Genomic DNA, 14,054 nt, shown 5'->3' with positions numbered 1-14,054 from the left:
ACTGATAAAGGGTTGGTTATATGGAGTAAGAGTGAGACATTGAAGATGACACTTGAGGTTGTGAATGTAGGTGAATAGTTGTAATGTGGTCTTCTATGTTAGGTGTGGTTAGCAGAGGAATTGATAAAAAATTAATTCCTAAGGCAGGTAGGGAGAAGGCTCTGATAGAGATCAGTTTAGTCCCTGGTCCCATCCTCTAAAGATAATCCAGTCAGAAATCCAAGTTATGTTAAGACTCTTGGGCTAAATTTTTCCTATAAAATAACTTGTGGCCCATGGCTTTGCTGCTATCCTCCTTTGGGTCAATCTGCTCTGGCAATATGCCTAATGGTGTCTTTCTCCTTATCCTTCTTACCAGTGCTATGTGGTATCTCCCCTAATTCCACTATGCTTTTCAACCCTACTTCTCCTCCTTACAACTAACTAACTCATCTGGGGTACTAAGTCCCTTTCAGTATTTGGCCGGCCAGATAAGGGCATGCCCCAGCCTAATGGGGTGCTCTCTTTCTACTGGGTAATTTTGAGTTCCACTGAGGAACTTGTCTTTTATTTGCTCTCCTACTCTTTCATATTTGCCATTCCCAGTGTCGACTTTATCTCTTCATTTTGTCCATAACTTCTCCTAAATAAATCTACCTTTTGCCAAAGAGAAGGGCCATTGTGAATTCTTCACATGACCAAACCCCAATTTTTGGTGCCTATCATCATCTGGTGCCAAACCCCATGCCATAGATCACATCAGTTAGATGGCAATGTCCCGAACAGTAACTGAAAATTTAGAAGGGAAAAAGGAGTTTCAAGGGAAAGATAATGAGTTCTGTTTTGGAAATATTAAATTTAAAATGACAATTAATTTGAGATGTTCAAGAGGTGGGTGATGATTAGAGCCCAAGAAAGAAACTAAAGATGGATATATAGATCTAGTAAACATCTGTTGAGAGATTATAGCTAGATATATGAATGCTAATGGGAATGTCAAATGCCATGGTATGGAGGTAAAAGAGAAGAGGAAACAAGACAGCTTTAAAGAACCCCACATGAATGAAAAACTAGTCAATAAGAATGAAAAGGAATCATCAGACAAGAGAGAAAAGGAGAAAACTAGAAAGAAGAGAAATATACAAGATGAGATGATGATGATAATAATAATTACTATTACGTATAATGTAGTTACTATCATTATATTGTATATGATAATTATCACTCTAATCATAATTATATGCAATATAATAATGATTACTATATTGCTGAGATTAACATAGTACTTTACTATGCACCTAGCTCTGAGAGGTAGATGCTATTATTATCCTCTTTTTAAAAACAAAGGAACATAGGCAAATAGCTTAAAACAACAACAACAACAATTACAATTGTCTTCCCTTCAAAGTAGCAAAGGGAAGATTGTTTTGATTATCCAATCACTGAGAAAAAGGTGAAGGGAGAGGCAGCTAATACGTATAGAGGACTAGATCTGGAATCCAGAAGACCTAAATTTAATTTAGCTTCAGATACTTACTAGCTATGTGACCCTGGGGAAATCATTGAGCCTATTTTCTTCAGTTTCTTATCTGTAAAATAGGGGTAATAGTATCATCTACCTCCCAGGTTTGCTGTGATGATAAAGTAAGGTATTTGTGAGTTTAGTGGCAAATCTTAAAATACTTTATTTTCTTCTATTATATGTGAATAGTCATACCTGATACCTCAGGCAGGAGATTAGTAGGGTCTTGGGTCTGGGTGATTATAGAAGGGTGGGACATCTCTGAGATATCATTCAGTTAACAAGCACTATTAAGCTCTTAGTATCAGGTACTCTGCTAAATGCTAGAGGTACAAATACAAAAAATTAAATCCCATCGAGCCAGTTTAGTTTTGTTCCAGAATTCACTTCAAAGTTTGCTTCTGTTTATAAAGGACTCAGACTTCTTCTCCTTAATTTTACCTTCAGTTATTCCTTTTGATATGACTCCTGGGTCATCATGCCTTTCCCCGTGGCAAGCTCATCATCTGAAATCTTATTATTATGGAGATTAATACAGCTTTGATATTCAACCGCGTTCAGCACTGAGTTGTCTTACTTCTATGATTAGATTAATGTAGAGTTGATCAATGAACTCCTTCAAAGGTCTACTTTTATGAAGAGCTCAGGCTTTTCAAATTATCTCTTTACTATCTCTTTGATTTCAACTCAATGAAAATTTTGCCCCCTTAATGGGTACCATCTAGTGGGTGACTTCATTCCCTTTTCTTCCTCTTCTTCTTTCTCTCCAAACTTTTCAGCTTCCTTTAGTGTGTTTTCTTCTACTATTAAATTGGAAGCTCTTCAAAGAAAGGGACTATTTTTATTTTTCTTCTTTGAATTCCATCACTTATAATGCCTGGAATATAGTAGATACTAAATAAATGCTATTGACTATTGAATAGATTATCTGCCCCTGAATAGGAGAATTTGGGATAGGTGGTCCATGTGGAATGAGAGGGCTGACAGTACAAAGAGAATAGGATGGGATGTCCCTGATCCTATATGTACTTTTATACCTTATTTTTTTTATTCCATGCCCCTGTCTATAGTTTGTTTTTTGACCTGGGCCTGTGATTTTATTTGATTTAGGGAACTTTCTATGTGGAAAGGCCTCCAACTTAGAAACTAGGGAGCATTTGATTAGGGGTTTCTAAAATGAAGAGTCACTTTCTGTGGGACTATGTCTTAACCAAACAAGATGTATTAGAGGGTAGGAGATTCATCAGTGGTTCAATGACTAAGAAGTTGTGAGTAATTCTAAGTTACACAGGTTGTGTATGTCAAAGGCAATACTTGAAGTCAAGTATGCCCAACTCTGCGGGAAGTCCTCTACTATATCATGGCTACAGAAAAATTTCAGGACTTCAGTAAATAATAAGTCTAACATATACCTGGACAAAGAGCCATTCTGCAATATGCCTGACAAAATATCTGACAAATAGTCACCTTCTTTTCTTGGAGGTCCCCATCCCTCAGGAAGAAAGGAGGAACCTACTCCTTCCTTATGTTGCAGAATAGGGACTCAACTTAGGTCTTCTGACTTTAAGTCTGGTGCCCATCCTAACACAACATATAATATATTGTTTCTCTATGACTGCTAACTAGAAAATGCACAGGTCCCAATATTAAGAGGTGGGGTAAGAGATGGGTAAGAGAGTTGGCTGACCTGGTGAGGGTGTAGATTCTAGGAGTAGAGTGGAGATTATCAAAACAAGTGGAAGATGATCCAGTTCATTTCTTCAGTTTGTTTTCTTCAAATAAGAAAAATCAAATTATTCTAAATCCTAGAAAGCAGTGAGAATGTGGCACAAAAAATGATAAAAGCCTTGATGTTACTGAGTACTAAAAGTCTCTGTGTAAAGATGTCTTTCAGATTAGAGATGACTTTATTTAGAATCCCCATAGAGTGTATCGCTGCAGATCACAATTGCAACACATTATTATAAATAAAATTGTATTGATAGTTCTTATTTTTATATCCTGTTAACTTTTTTTTTTTTTTTTGCTGAGGCATTTTGGGTTAAGTGACTTGTCCAGGATCTCACAGCCAGGAAGTATTAAGTGTTAGAGGTTAGATTTAAACTCAGATCCTTCTGACTACAGGGCTGGTGTGCTATCCACTACATCAACTAGCTGTCCCTTAATTTCTAAATATGTTCCTGCTCCTCAACCCATCAAGTCATATAATTTAACAAAGATAATAATGATAAAATCAATAAAACAAAATATATAAAATAATATTTTTCATGATAACAAGGAATTAAAAGCAAAGTAGATGTCCAAGATTAATCTTTTAGCCAAAGCCAAAACTCTCTTCCTGATTCTTACTCCCATCCATGTCAGCCCTATCCCTTTAATATCCTTGTCCCTTTCTTCCCTACCCTTCTCTTATATCCTTCATACTAAGTTTAGCCTACCCTCCTTGTTCTTTGGTGCAGGGACAGTTTCATTTTATATATACATACAGTGTCTGACAAATAATATACACCTCATCATTCAACTGAAACTGTTCTCTCCAAAGTGGCCAATGATCTTTTTCTTCTCAACAAAATATTTTATTATTACAAGCTATATGACAATGATAACATGGTAGTAATAATAATGCCTAGTATTAGTGTTAATAAGTACCTAGCATTTTTCCCATGCAAAACATTTCTATATTAGCCATGTTGCTCTACCACCTCTCTCTACTCCCCAAAAAGCAAGAAAAACAAAGAAAGTGAAAAAAAATACTTCAATATATATTCAGAATTTATTATTTCTCTCTCTGAAGATGGATAATATTTTGTATCATGAGTCCTTTGGAATTGTCTTGCATCATTGGATTGATTAGAATAATTAAGTCTTTCATTTTTGACCAGTGTTACTATATTGCAGGTACTATGTATAATGTTCTAGTTCTGCTCACTTTACTTTGCATCAGTTCATACAAGTCTTTCCAAAAATTTTTAAAACTATTTTCATCATTTCTTAAAGCACAATACCAGTGATCTCTTTATGATCAAATCTAATGGTTTTTTCTTGATCCTCATACTTCTTGACCTCCCTTTAATATTTGATACTGTCAATCACACTTTTCCCCTAGTATAATTTTCTTCTCTTTATGTTTTTGGATCATTGCTCTCATCTGATTCTTGTCCTACCAGTCTGACTATTCCTTCTCAGCTTCCCTTGCTGGATCTTTGCCAATAACATGAAAAAAAAAAAAATCACAAGTATCCTTCAAAGTTGTTCTGAGTCCTCTTCTCTTCTCCATTCATTTTACTTGTTGTTCTCCCTCTCCCTCTCCCTCTTCTAATATGTTACCAATTTCTATCAGTTCTATTTTTGCGCCATCCACTGAGCATTTGTTATACCTAGTTCATTATAGTTAAGTCTTATACATTACTTTCCTCCATAAATATGCTTCTGATTCAATTGTGTCCTATTCTTCATGACCCCATCCATGAGATTTTCTTGGCAAAGATACTGGAGGGGTTTGCCAATTCCTTCTCCAGAATGTCCCCATTTTACAGTTGAGTCACACAGCTAGTAAGAGTCCAAGGTTAGATTTGAAATCAGGTCTTATTTCGAACCCAGTGATCTATCCACTGTACCACCTAGTTGCTCAGGGACATGCAGGGACATGCACCTCCCTTCTATTTCTCACACAAAACATTCCATCTACCTACTCCAGACATTTTCACTGGCTGTCACCCATGCTTGGGATTCTCTCTCCATCTCTGTCACTTAGCTTCTCTGTCTGCCATCAACTTCCATTTTCTACAAAAAGCCAAACTCAATATTCCTTAAAGCTAGTACTTTCCATCTAAGATAATGTCCAAGCTATCCTGAATACATTTTGTTTGTACATTGTTATTTGCATGTTAACCCTTTAGGTAGTGAACTTCCAGAGAACCTTTCTTTGTATTCCCAGTGCTTGGCACAGAGACTAAATCATAGTAGGCACTTCATAAAAGCTTGCTGACAATAAATACTTGCTCATTTTAATTGAAATTTAATTTAAGTAAAATGGGAGCTCTGAAAAATGAAAGAATATTTCCATCTGCAAAGATGGAATATCTTTATAGAGAATGGATGCCTAAGGTGGAAGATGAAGCAGTGACTAGAACCCAGTAGTCACTTAATAAAAGGTTATTGAAATGAGGTGATTCAACGCAAATCCAGTAGACGAGATGGAAAGTGCCATCTGCACCCAGAGGGAGAACTATAAAGACTTTATGTGGATCAAAGCATAGTATTTTCACCTTTTTTTTTTTGTTGCGGTTGTTGTTTGTTTTTTCCCTCGTGGTTTTTTTCTTTTGTTGTTTTTTTTTTTTCTTTTTGCTCACCATAACGAATATGGAAAAATCTTTAGAAAAATTGCGCACGTTTAACCTATATCGACTGCTTGCTATCCCGGGGAGGGAGGAGGGAGGAAGAAAGAGGAAGGAGGAGAAAAAATTTGGAAAACAAGGTTGTGCAAATATGAATATTGAAAACTATCTTTGCATGTATTTGGAAAAATAAAATACCATTTTTTTAAAAAATGAATTTTAAGCTTGTTGACTCGATTTCTTTTCCCTGCTTTTCCAGCAATCCGAACCAAGTATGAGAGGGAGGAGCAACGCGTAAGACCCTGCCCTAAACTCCTACAGTCCAACCCCCAGCGCCTCTCAGTCCAGGATTTAAATTTTCCCGCGGGTCACCTCCAGCTTCTGTCTCTGTTGTCTCTTGGGAATCTCGGATTTTTTAGGTGAGCCCGGGGCAGGGAAAAATCAAATTGAGGAAGAGGGGTTGTTCTGGGAAGATGGGAGTGGGAGATATTGTGTGTGTGTGTGTGTGTGTGTGTGTGTGTGTGTGTGTATGTGTGTGTGTCTGGAAGGAGGGGAGGAATTGTGTTGTGTGTATTGGAGGGAAGGAAGAATCCCCCACAGCCCAAAGCCTTCCTGGACACGTGGGAAGGAAATCGGAAGAATGAGCTCTTCTTAAACAGACTAAAAGATGGGCAAAGCCACCATTCACTGCACCACTGTTAAGGATCCTTGCAGAGAGTTGAGATGGCCCTCTTGCTTTCTGGCCACTACAATCCTTCTCTTTGCCAATCGGGGAACTCGTTGTTTGTCCACTTATCTAGAGTTGCACCCCGCGGTCAGCTCCACCCGGATCGGCCCGGTATGCCTTCTAGGGGTCGGTGGGATAGAAACCCTCTGTCACGGGCTACTAGTGCTGGCCACTCTGACTATTAGTTCTAGCTAAGGACTCCATCCTCCCAGTCCCTTCTCCCTGATTCAGCTTCAGGATAGCCCCGAGATCCAAAAACTGGAGCAAAGGAAGCAGGTGAGCCGAGCAGGTAGAGGGAGCGAATGCAGAGAGAATTTGTTCTTGGGTAAAAGCTATGGATACGGGAAGGTCGGATACTCAGAGCTTAGAGTCCCTGAATTTGGACAGTCTAAATCGGGGTTGCGGAACAATAGTGCGTTCCTCACTCACTCCTCGATCCTCAGGTCGCTCACAGTAATTAGGAAGATCCAAGATGAGCTGGGCGTTCCTGACGAAGTTGCTGGAAGCTGTGACCCAGCATTCTACCTTGGTGGGGAAACTGTGGTTGTCCGTGCTGGTTGTGTTTCGCCTAGTGCTGCTGGCGGTGGGTGGAGAGGCCATTTACCGGGACGAGTTAAGTGGCTTCTCCTGTAATACAGCGCAACCGGGTTGCCAAAATGTTTGCTATGACGCCTTCGCACCCCTCTCCCACGTTCGCTTCTGGGTGTTCCAGATCATCCTGGTCACTGCGCCCACCGTATTCTACTTGGGCTATGCGGTGCACCACCTGTCCCGGCGCCGGAGGATCCAGAAGCAAGAAGAGGAAGAGGAGCCCATGCTCAAAAAGAAGTCCGAGAAGTCCCATGATGATGGAGCCCACGATGGTCGCAAGAGGATCCGCAGGGATGGGCTCCTGGGGCCCTATGTTGGGCAGTTACTGGTGCGGACTGCCTTGGAGGTGGCCTTCCTACTAGGCCAGTACCTGCTCTATGGCCTGGAGGTGCCTCCCTCCTATGTCTGCGTGCGTAAGCCTTGCCCCCACACCGTGGATTGCTTTGTTTCTCGTCCCACGGAGAAGACCATCTTCCTGCTGGTCATGTATGCAGTAAGTGGCCTCTGTCTCCTGCTCAACCTGATCGAGTTGCTGCATCTGGGTCTGGGAAGTTTGAAGAAGGATAGAAGTCACAATGCTCCACTTTCTCATTCCAAGAATTTCCCACTGGAGCAGATGCAGAAACAGCTGCATCTGGTCCAGGAGCACCTGGACATGGCATTGCATATGAGCACACCTTTGGTCACAGCGCCTACCTATGCAGGCCAGTCTCCTTCCTACAACATATATGCTCAGCAAAATCTGCATAATCAAAGCGAAAAAGAGCCTCATTTCTCCAAAACAGGTATTTTTTTGGGGGAAATTAAATCTCAATTTCTTTTGCATGATAATTCCATCTCGTTTCCCTCCGTTCTTTTCTAATAGTCTTATGCTCTTTCTTTTTTCCGGTTTTCTTCCCAACTGAGCCTATTCCTTTCTCCCTAAGGGAAGTTTTTGCAGGCATTGAGAGGAGGTGGAGGGGACCTCTGAAAGGGAGGGGAATAATCAGCTTTAATATATGGTCAGAGTTGAATAGGAGTCCAAGACTCTCACCAAGATCTATGTAATTTTTGGTAAATCACAACCTCAGGACTTGAGTTTTTTCATGTAAACCAGAGGAATATATTAAGTAATTTCTAAAGTTCCTTCCAGTTCTTAATTTTATGATCTTTTTCAGTATTTATTGATGCTGGTTTTTCCCTTTGCAGATCAGTGAAATCTGGATTTACTATTGTTCATAAATTTCAAACTCAATCTGATTTCGGGAAGACAAGAATTTGACATCTGGACTCTGGAAGAGGAAATTTGGAAACGTATCTAAAGGAAATGCCGTTTTGTTGCATACTTTATTTTTAATTAGCTAGTTTGTGAGTGTGATCTTAAGTGGTCCCTTCTTACTTTCTCAGGTTCTGAAACCTGTCATAATCCAATGCCCATTTTCCCCTCAAACCATCCAAATCCTTCACTGGGCCCTCAATGGTCACAAAAGAGTTCAAAGATGGGGTGGGGGTGGGGTGCTTGATTTTTGAGCAGTTGCTAGTGCAGTCAGTCTTAGAGATAGCCTTTTCTGCCACTTATCCTACACTGGGATATGTTCTGGTAGTTGAATTTGTAAGTTTTGTGAGTCAATAAATACCTGTTTGATTTAATAAATAAAAAAAAAAAACAAAGTCCAAGTGACTATATCATTTTCAGCCTGGATTTTGAGAGATTTTGTTCTGGTTTAAAACTGATAGTCCTTCCTTTCCATAAAGAGAAGAAGAAGCCCTGGATCCAAACAGATATGAGAGAGGAAGAGGCTTTGCAGTTTATGGTGCTCCAAATATTGGACACGATGTTCCAAATTACTGCCAACTCTTACAGTATGCTAATCCTACAGAGATCGAGAACTGCATACTTAGAAGCCAACCTCATTAGAAAAATGAAGGGCTCTGGTTCTATAGCAAAGCATAAGATAGATGCTTCATCTACAGGAAAATGAGCATTTATATAATGCCTTGACAAATATTTTACAATATTATCACAACTCTGTAAGATGGGAGTTATTATCTACATTTTGTGTTGAAGAAATTGAGGCAGAGGTTAAGTGATTTGCCCAGGATCCCATGACTAGTGTCTGAGGTAAGCTTTGAATTCCGGTCTTCCTATCTCCAGTCCCACTCTCTCCATTGCAATACCAGCTGCTTGTGGTTTGTGCCTACTTAATAAAATGTGTTTCATTCATTCTATAAATTCTAGAGATTCCAGGTTTAGGACTTCTCCTTTGACTAAATGACTAAAATTTAGAAAATTAGGACTTGGTACATGTATCCTTTGGTAGTATAGAAATAATTTTGGCCTAGCATCTAATTGGGAAGATTAATTAGTTAACATAGGGTTATATCAGAAAGCAGGCTGTCCCTCTGCCCCAAAGCCATATTCTTTTTTTCTTTTTTAAAATTTGTATTTTTAAAATATATGCATAGTTTTAAACATTCACCATTGTAAAACTTTGTGTTCCCAAAATTTTTCTCCTCCTTTCCTATATTCACTGACTTAATCAGCAATTTATCCCAAATATGTTAAATATGAGCAGTTTTTTTATACATATTTCCACAATTCTGCTGTACAGGAAAAATCAGACCAAAAAGGGGAAAAAATGAGAAAGAAAACAAAATGCAAGCAAACAAGAAAAAAAGTGAAAATGCTTTAAAAAAAGAAAAGAAAAGAAAATACTATGTTGGGATACACACTCAGTTCCCACAGTCCTTTCTTTGGGTGTAGATGGCTCTCCATCACAAGATCATTAGAACTGGCCTCAGTAGTCTCATTATTGAAAAGAGCCACTTCCATCAGAATTGATCATCATATAATCTTGCTGCTGTTCGTGCTATGATCTCGTGGTCCTATTCACTTCACTTAGCATCAGTTCATGTAAGTCTCTACAGGTCTCTCTGAAATCATCCTGCTGGTCATTTCTTACAGAACAATATTCCATAACATTCATAAACCATAATTTATTCAGCCATTCTCCAACTGATGGGCATCCACTCATTTTCCAGTTTCTTGACTCTACAAAAAGGGCTGCCACAAACATTCTTGATTATGTGGATCCTATTCCCTCCTTTATAATCTTTCTGAGATATAAGCCCAGTGGAAACACTGCTGGATCAAAGGATATGCAGTTTGATAACTCTTTGGGCATAGGTCCAACTTGCTCTCCAGAATGATTAGATCAGTTCACAATTCCACCAACTATGTATTAGTGTCCCAGTTTTCCCACATCCCCTCCAACATTTATCATTATCTTTACCTATCTTGTTAGCCAATCTGAGAGGTATGTAGTAGTACTTCAGAGTTGTCTTAATTTTCATTTCTGTGATCAATAGTGATTTAAGAGTACCTTTTCACATGACTAGAAATGGCTTCAATTTCTTCATTTGAAGAAATTTTCTGTTCATATCCTTTGACCATTTATCAATTAGAGAATGGCTTGAATTCTTATAAACTTGAGTCACTTCACATAATTTTCAACATTCACCTTTGCAAAACTTTGTTCCAAATTTTTTTCTTCCTCCTTTCCCCTATCCCCTCCCCTAGATGAATGTAATCCAATATTTGTTAAACATATGCAATTCTTCTACATATATTTCCACATTTATCATGTTGCATAAGAAAAATCACATCAAAAAGAGGAAAAAATGAATAAGAAAACAAAAAGTAAGCAAATAACAAAAAAAGTGAAAATACTATGTTGTGATCCACACTCAGTCTCTACAGCCTTCTCTCTGGGTGCGGATGGCTCTCTATCACATGATGATTGAAACCGACCCATTTATTTTTGTTCAGAAAAAAGTCACAAAAGTAATGAGTGGGACTACCGGTAAGTGAATTGATAGAATTTTTTCAATAACTATAGCCTTGTGTAGTATGATTATGGATCCTAAGCTATAACGAATGGGTGAGCAGTTGAGTGGGCTAGAGGGTATTTGGAAGTTGAATGATAATGGTCAAAGATAAGAAGAATGCAGGGATGTAAAATGAAGCATGGCAGGGGTCTGTCACTTAATAATGAATCCTGTGAGGCACTCATCAATCAACACAACTCTGGTCTTAAGATGAAAGGTCCACTGTTAAAAGTATATTCCTTTAAGTTTGATGGTGAGGATGGTGATTATGTCCTTAGTATCTTCAAAGACAAAAATGGAAAACAATCTCTCCATGTGTTCACATCCTACTGGGGAATAAAAACAATTGAGTAAATGAAGGAGAGTAGGGATTGTAAGAATAGATAAAAGTGCATAGCCTTTGATCCAGCATTGTCCCTATTAGACCTTTATTCTAATGAGATCGCAAAAGAGTGAAGGACCCACATGTGCAAAAAATGTTTGTAGCAGCTTTTTTTTGTGGTCCCAAGTAACTTTAAATTGAGTGAATGCCTATCAATTGGGGAATGGTTGAATAAGTTATGATATATGAATATAATAACTTTTTTATAAAACTGATAATTATTTTATTTTTCCATTTACTTAGTTTTTCAACTTTCATTTTTGTAAGATTTTGAATTCCAAATCTTCCCTCTCTCACCCCCCTTCCTACCCAAGACAATAAACAACCTTATATAGGGTACACATGTACAATCATTTTAAACATTATAATGGAATTTTATTGTTCTTAAAGAAATGATGAGCCACTGATTTTAGAAAAGCCTGGAAATACATGAACTGTTGCTGAATAAATAAGCAGAACTAAAGAACATTGTACACATAACAGCAAGACTATGTGATGATTGCTTTAATTTCTTTTTCATTGGTAGTAAGTTCATCCTTTTCATTTTGGATGTTGATGATTTGTTTTTTTTTTCCCTATTTCTAATCAAATTAAACAAATATTTATCTATTTTGTTGATTTTTTTTTCATAAAATCAAGTCCTAGTTTTATTAATTAGTTCAATAGTTTTCTTAATTTAATTTTATTAATCTCTCCTTTGAGTTTCAGAATTTCTAATTTGGTATTTAATTAGGGGGTTTTAATTTGCTCATGCCCCATTCAATGATCTTCTCTTTCTGTATTTTATACAAGGAGCTATTAAGAGATATGTAATTTCCCCTAAGAACTTCTTTGGCTACATCCCACAGGTTTTGGTATGTTGTTTCATTATTGTCATTCTCTTGGATGAGATTATAGATTGTTTCTGTGATTTGTTGTTTGACCCACTCATTTTTAGAATTAGATTATTTAATTTCCAATTGGTTTTTATTTCCCTGCCTCTTTGTTTAATATAATTTTTATTGCATTGTAGTCTGAAAAGGAAGCATTTATTATTTCTGGCTTTCTGCATTTGATTGTGAGGTTTTTATGCCCTAATACATGGTTAATTTTTGTATACGTGTCATATACTACTGAGGAAAAGATGTATTCCTCTGTCTCCAGAAGTCTATCATATCTAGGTTTTCTAGGATCTTATTAATTTCCCTAGTTTATTTCTTGTTTATTTTGTAGTTAGATATGTCTGATTCCTAAAGGGGAAGGTTGAGGTCCCCCACTAATAGAGTTTTGCTGTCTATTTCTTTCTATAACTGGCATAATATATAATTCGTGTACTCTACCACTTGGTACATATACATTTAATATAATTATTACTTCTGTACCTTTTATCAAGATGTACTTTCCTTCCTTATATCTTTTAATTAGATCTATTTCTACTTTTACTTTATCTGAGATCAGAATTGCTACCCCTGCCTTTTTTACTTCAGCTGAAGCATAATAAATTCTGTTCCAACCTTTTACCTTTACTCTTTATAGGTCTCTGTGTCAAATGTATTTCACAGTAAACAATATATTGTAGAATTCTGTTTTTGTTTTGTTAAATGAATATTTTTTAAAAAAAAAAGATCATATGATGATCAACTATAATAGACTTAGTTCTTCTTAGCAATACAATGATCCAAGACAATTCCGGTAGACTTGGGGTGAAAAATACCATCCATATCCAGAGAGAAGACTATATAGATTGAATGTGAATCAAATTATGGTATTTTCACCTTTTTTGGTTGTGTTTTTTACCCCCATGGTTTTCCCCATTTGTTCAGATTTTTCTTTCATAACATGAATAATATAGAAATATGTTTAAAATAATTGCACATGTATAAACTATATCAACTGCTTGTTGTCTTGGGGAGGGAAGAAGAGAAGGGAAGGAGGGAAAAAATTTTGGAACTCAAAATTTTACAAAAATGAATGTTGAAAGCTATCTTTACAATGTAATTAGAAAAGTAAAATAGTATTGAAATACACATACATCCATACACACTTATAAAAGAAATAAATAGGTGGAGGAATTGTCCAGGTGCTGGATCCAGTTAGTACAAAAGCATAGAATAGATAAAAGGATTGCTGAGTTCATGAAACATTTGTTGTTGTTCAGTCATTTTCAGTCATGTCCAAGTCTTCATGACCCCTTTTAAGGGTTTTCTTAGCACAAATACTGGAGTGCTTTGCCACTTTGTTCTCTAGCTCATTCTACAAATGAGGAAACTGAGGCAAATGGGGTTATGTGACTTGCTCAGGGTAATAGAACTAGTAGGTACCAAGATTAAAGACACATTGTCAATATTTTCAATGCCAAACTGAAGAGTTTGTATTTGATTCTAAAATCCACAGGGAGCCACTGAAGATTTTTGATCAGGGGAATAATAGAGTCAGATTTGTGCATTAAAAGCATTGTTTTGGGGCGGAGTATCAGTTGAAGAAATTATGGTTAGGAATCAGGGAATTCAATTAGAAGATATTTATAATAATCCAGTAGAAAAAAAGATAAATACTACCTTAAACTAGGGTGGTAGCCAAATGAGAAGACAGAAGGGAATGGCTGTTAGAAATGTTGTAAAAGTTTTGATAATTGACTTTATGAGGCAGAAGAGGAGATAGGAAAGGGGT

At 37.3% G+C, this 14,054-nt stretch overlaps 1 protein-coding gene across 1 annotated transcript; it reads left to right on the top strand.

Moving 5' to 3' along the window:
• The first annotated feature begins 6,932 nt into the window (after positions 1 to 6,932).
• On the top strand, positions 6,933 to 8,352 carry LOC100933982 (gap junction gamma-1 protein-like). The gene is made up of 2 exons (XM_003761914.2): positions 6,933 to 7,941; positions 8,345 to 8,352. The coding sequence occupies exons 1-2, from the start codon at positions 7,038 to 7,040 to the stop codon at positions 8,350 to 8,352; spliced, it is 912 nt and encodes a 303-aa protein (XP_003761962.1). The 5' UTR covers positions 6,933 to 7,037.
• Positions 8,353 to 14,054: the final 5,702 nt, after the last annotated feature.

Source organism: Sarcophilus harrisii, chromosome 1 (genome assembly GCF_902635505.1).
Source record: "Sarcophilus harrisii chromosome 1, mSarHar1.11, whole genome shotgun sequence".
NCBI classification, from domain to species: Eukaryota; Metazoa; Chordata; class Mammalia; order Dasyuromorphia; family Dasyuridae; genus Sarcophilus; species Sarcophilus harrisii.
Note: the sequence above shows the minus strand (reverse complement) of the source record. Positions and strands in the feature narration are given on the sequence as shown.

Bases quoted from the DNA above. Each gene is read 5' to 3' on its own strand.
- LOC100933982 (XM_003761914.2), top strand. From the start codon at position 7,038: ATGAGCTGGGCGTTCCTGACGAAGTTGCTGGAAGCTGTGACCCAGCAT.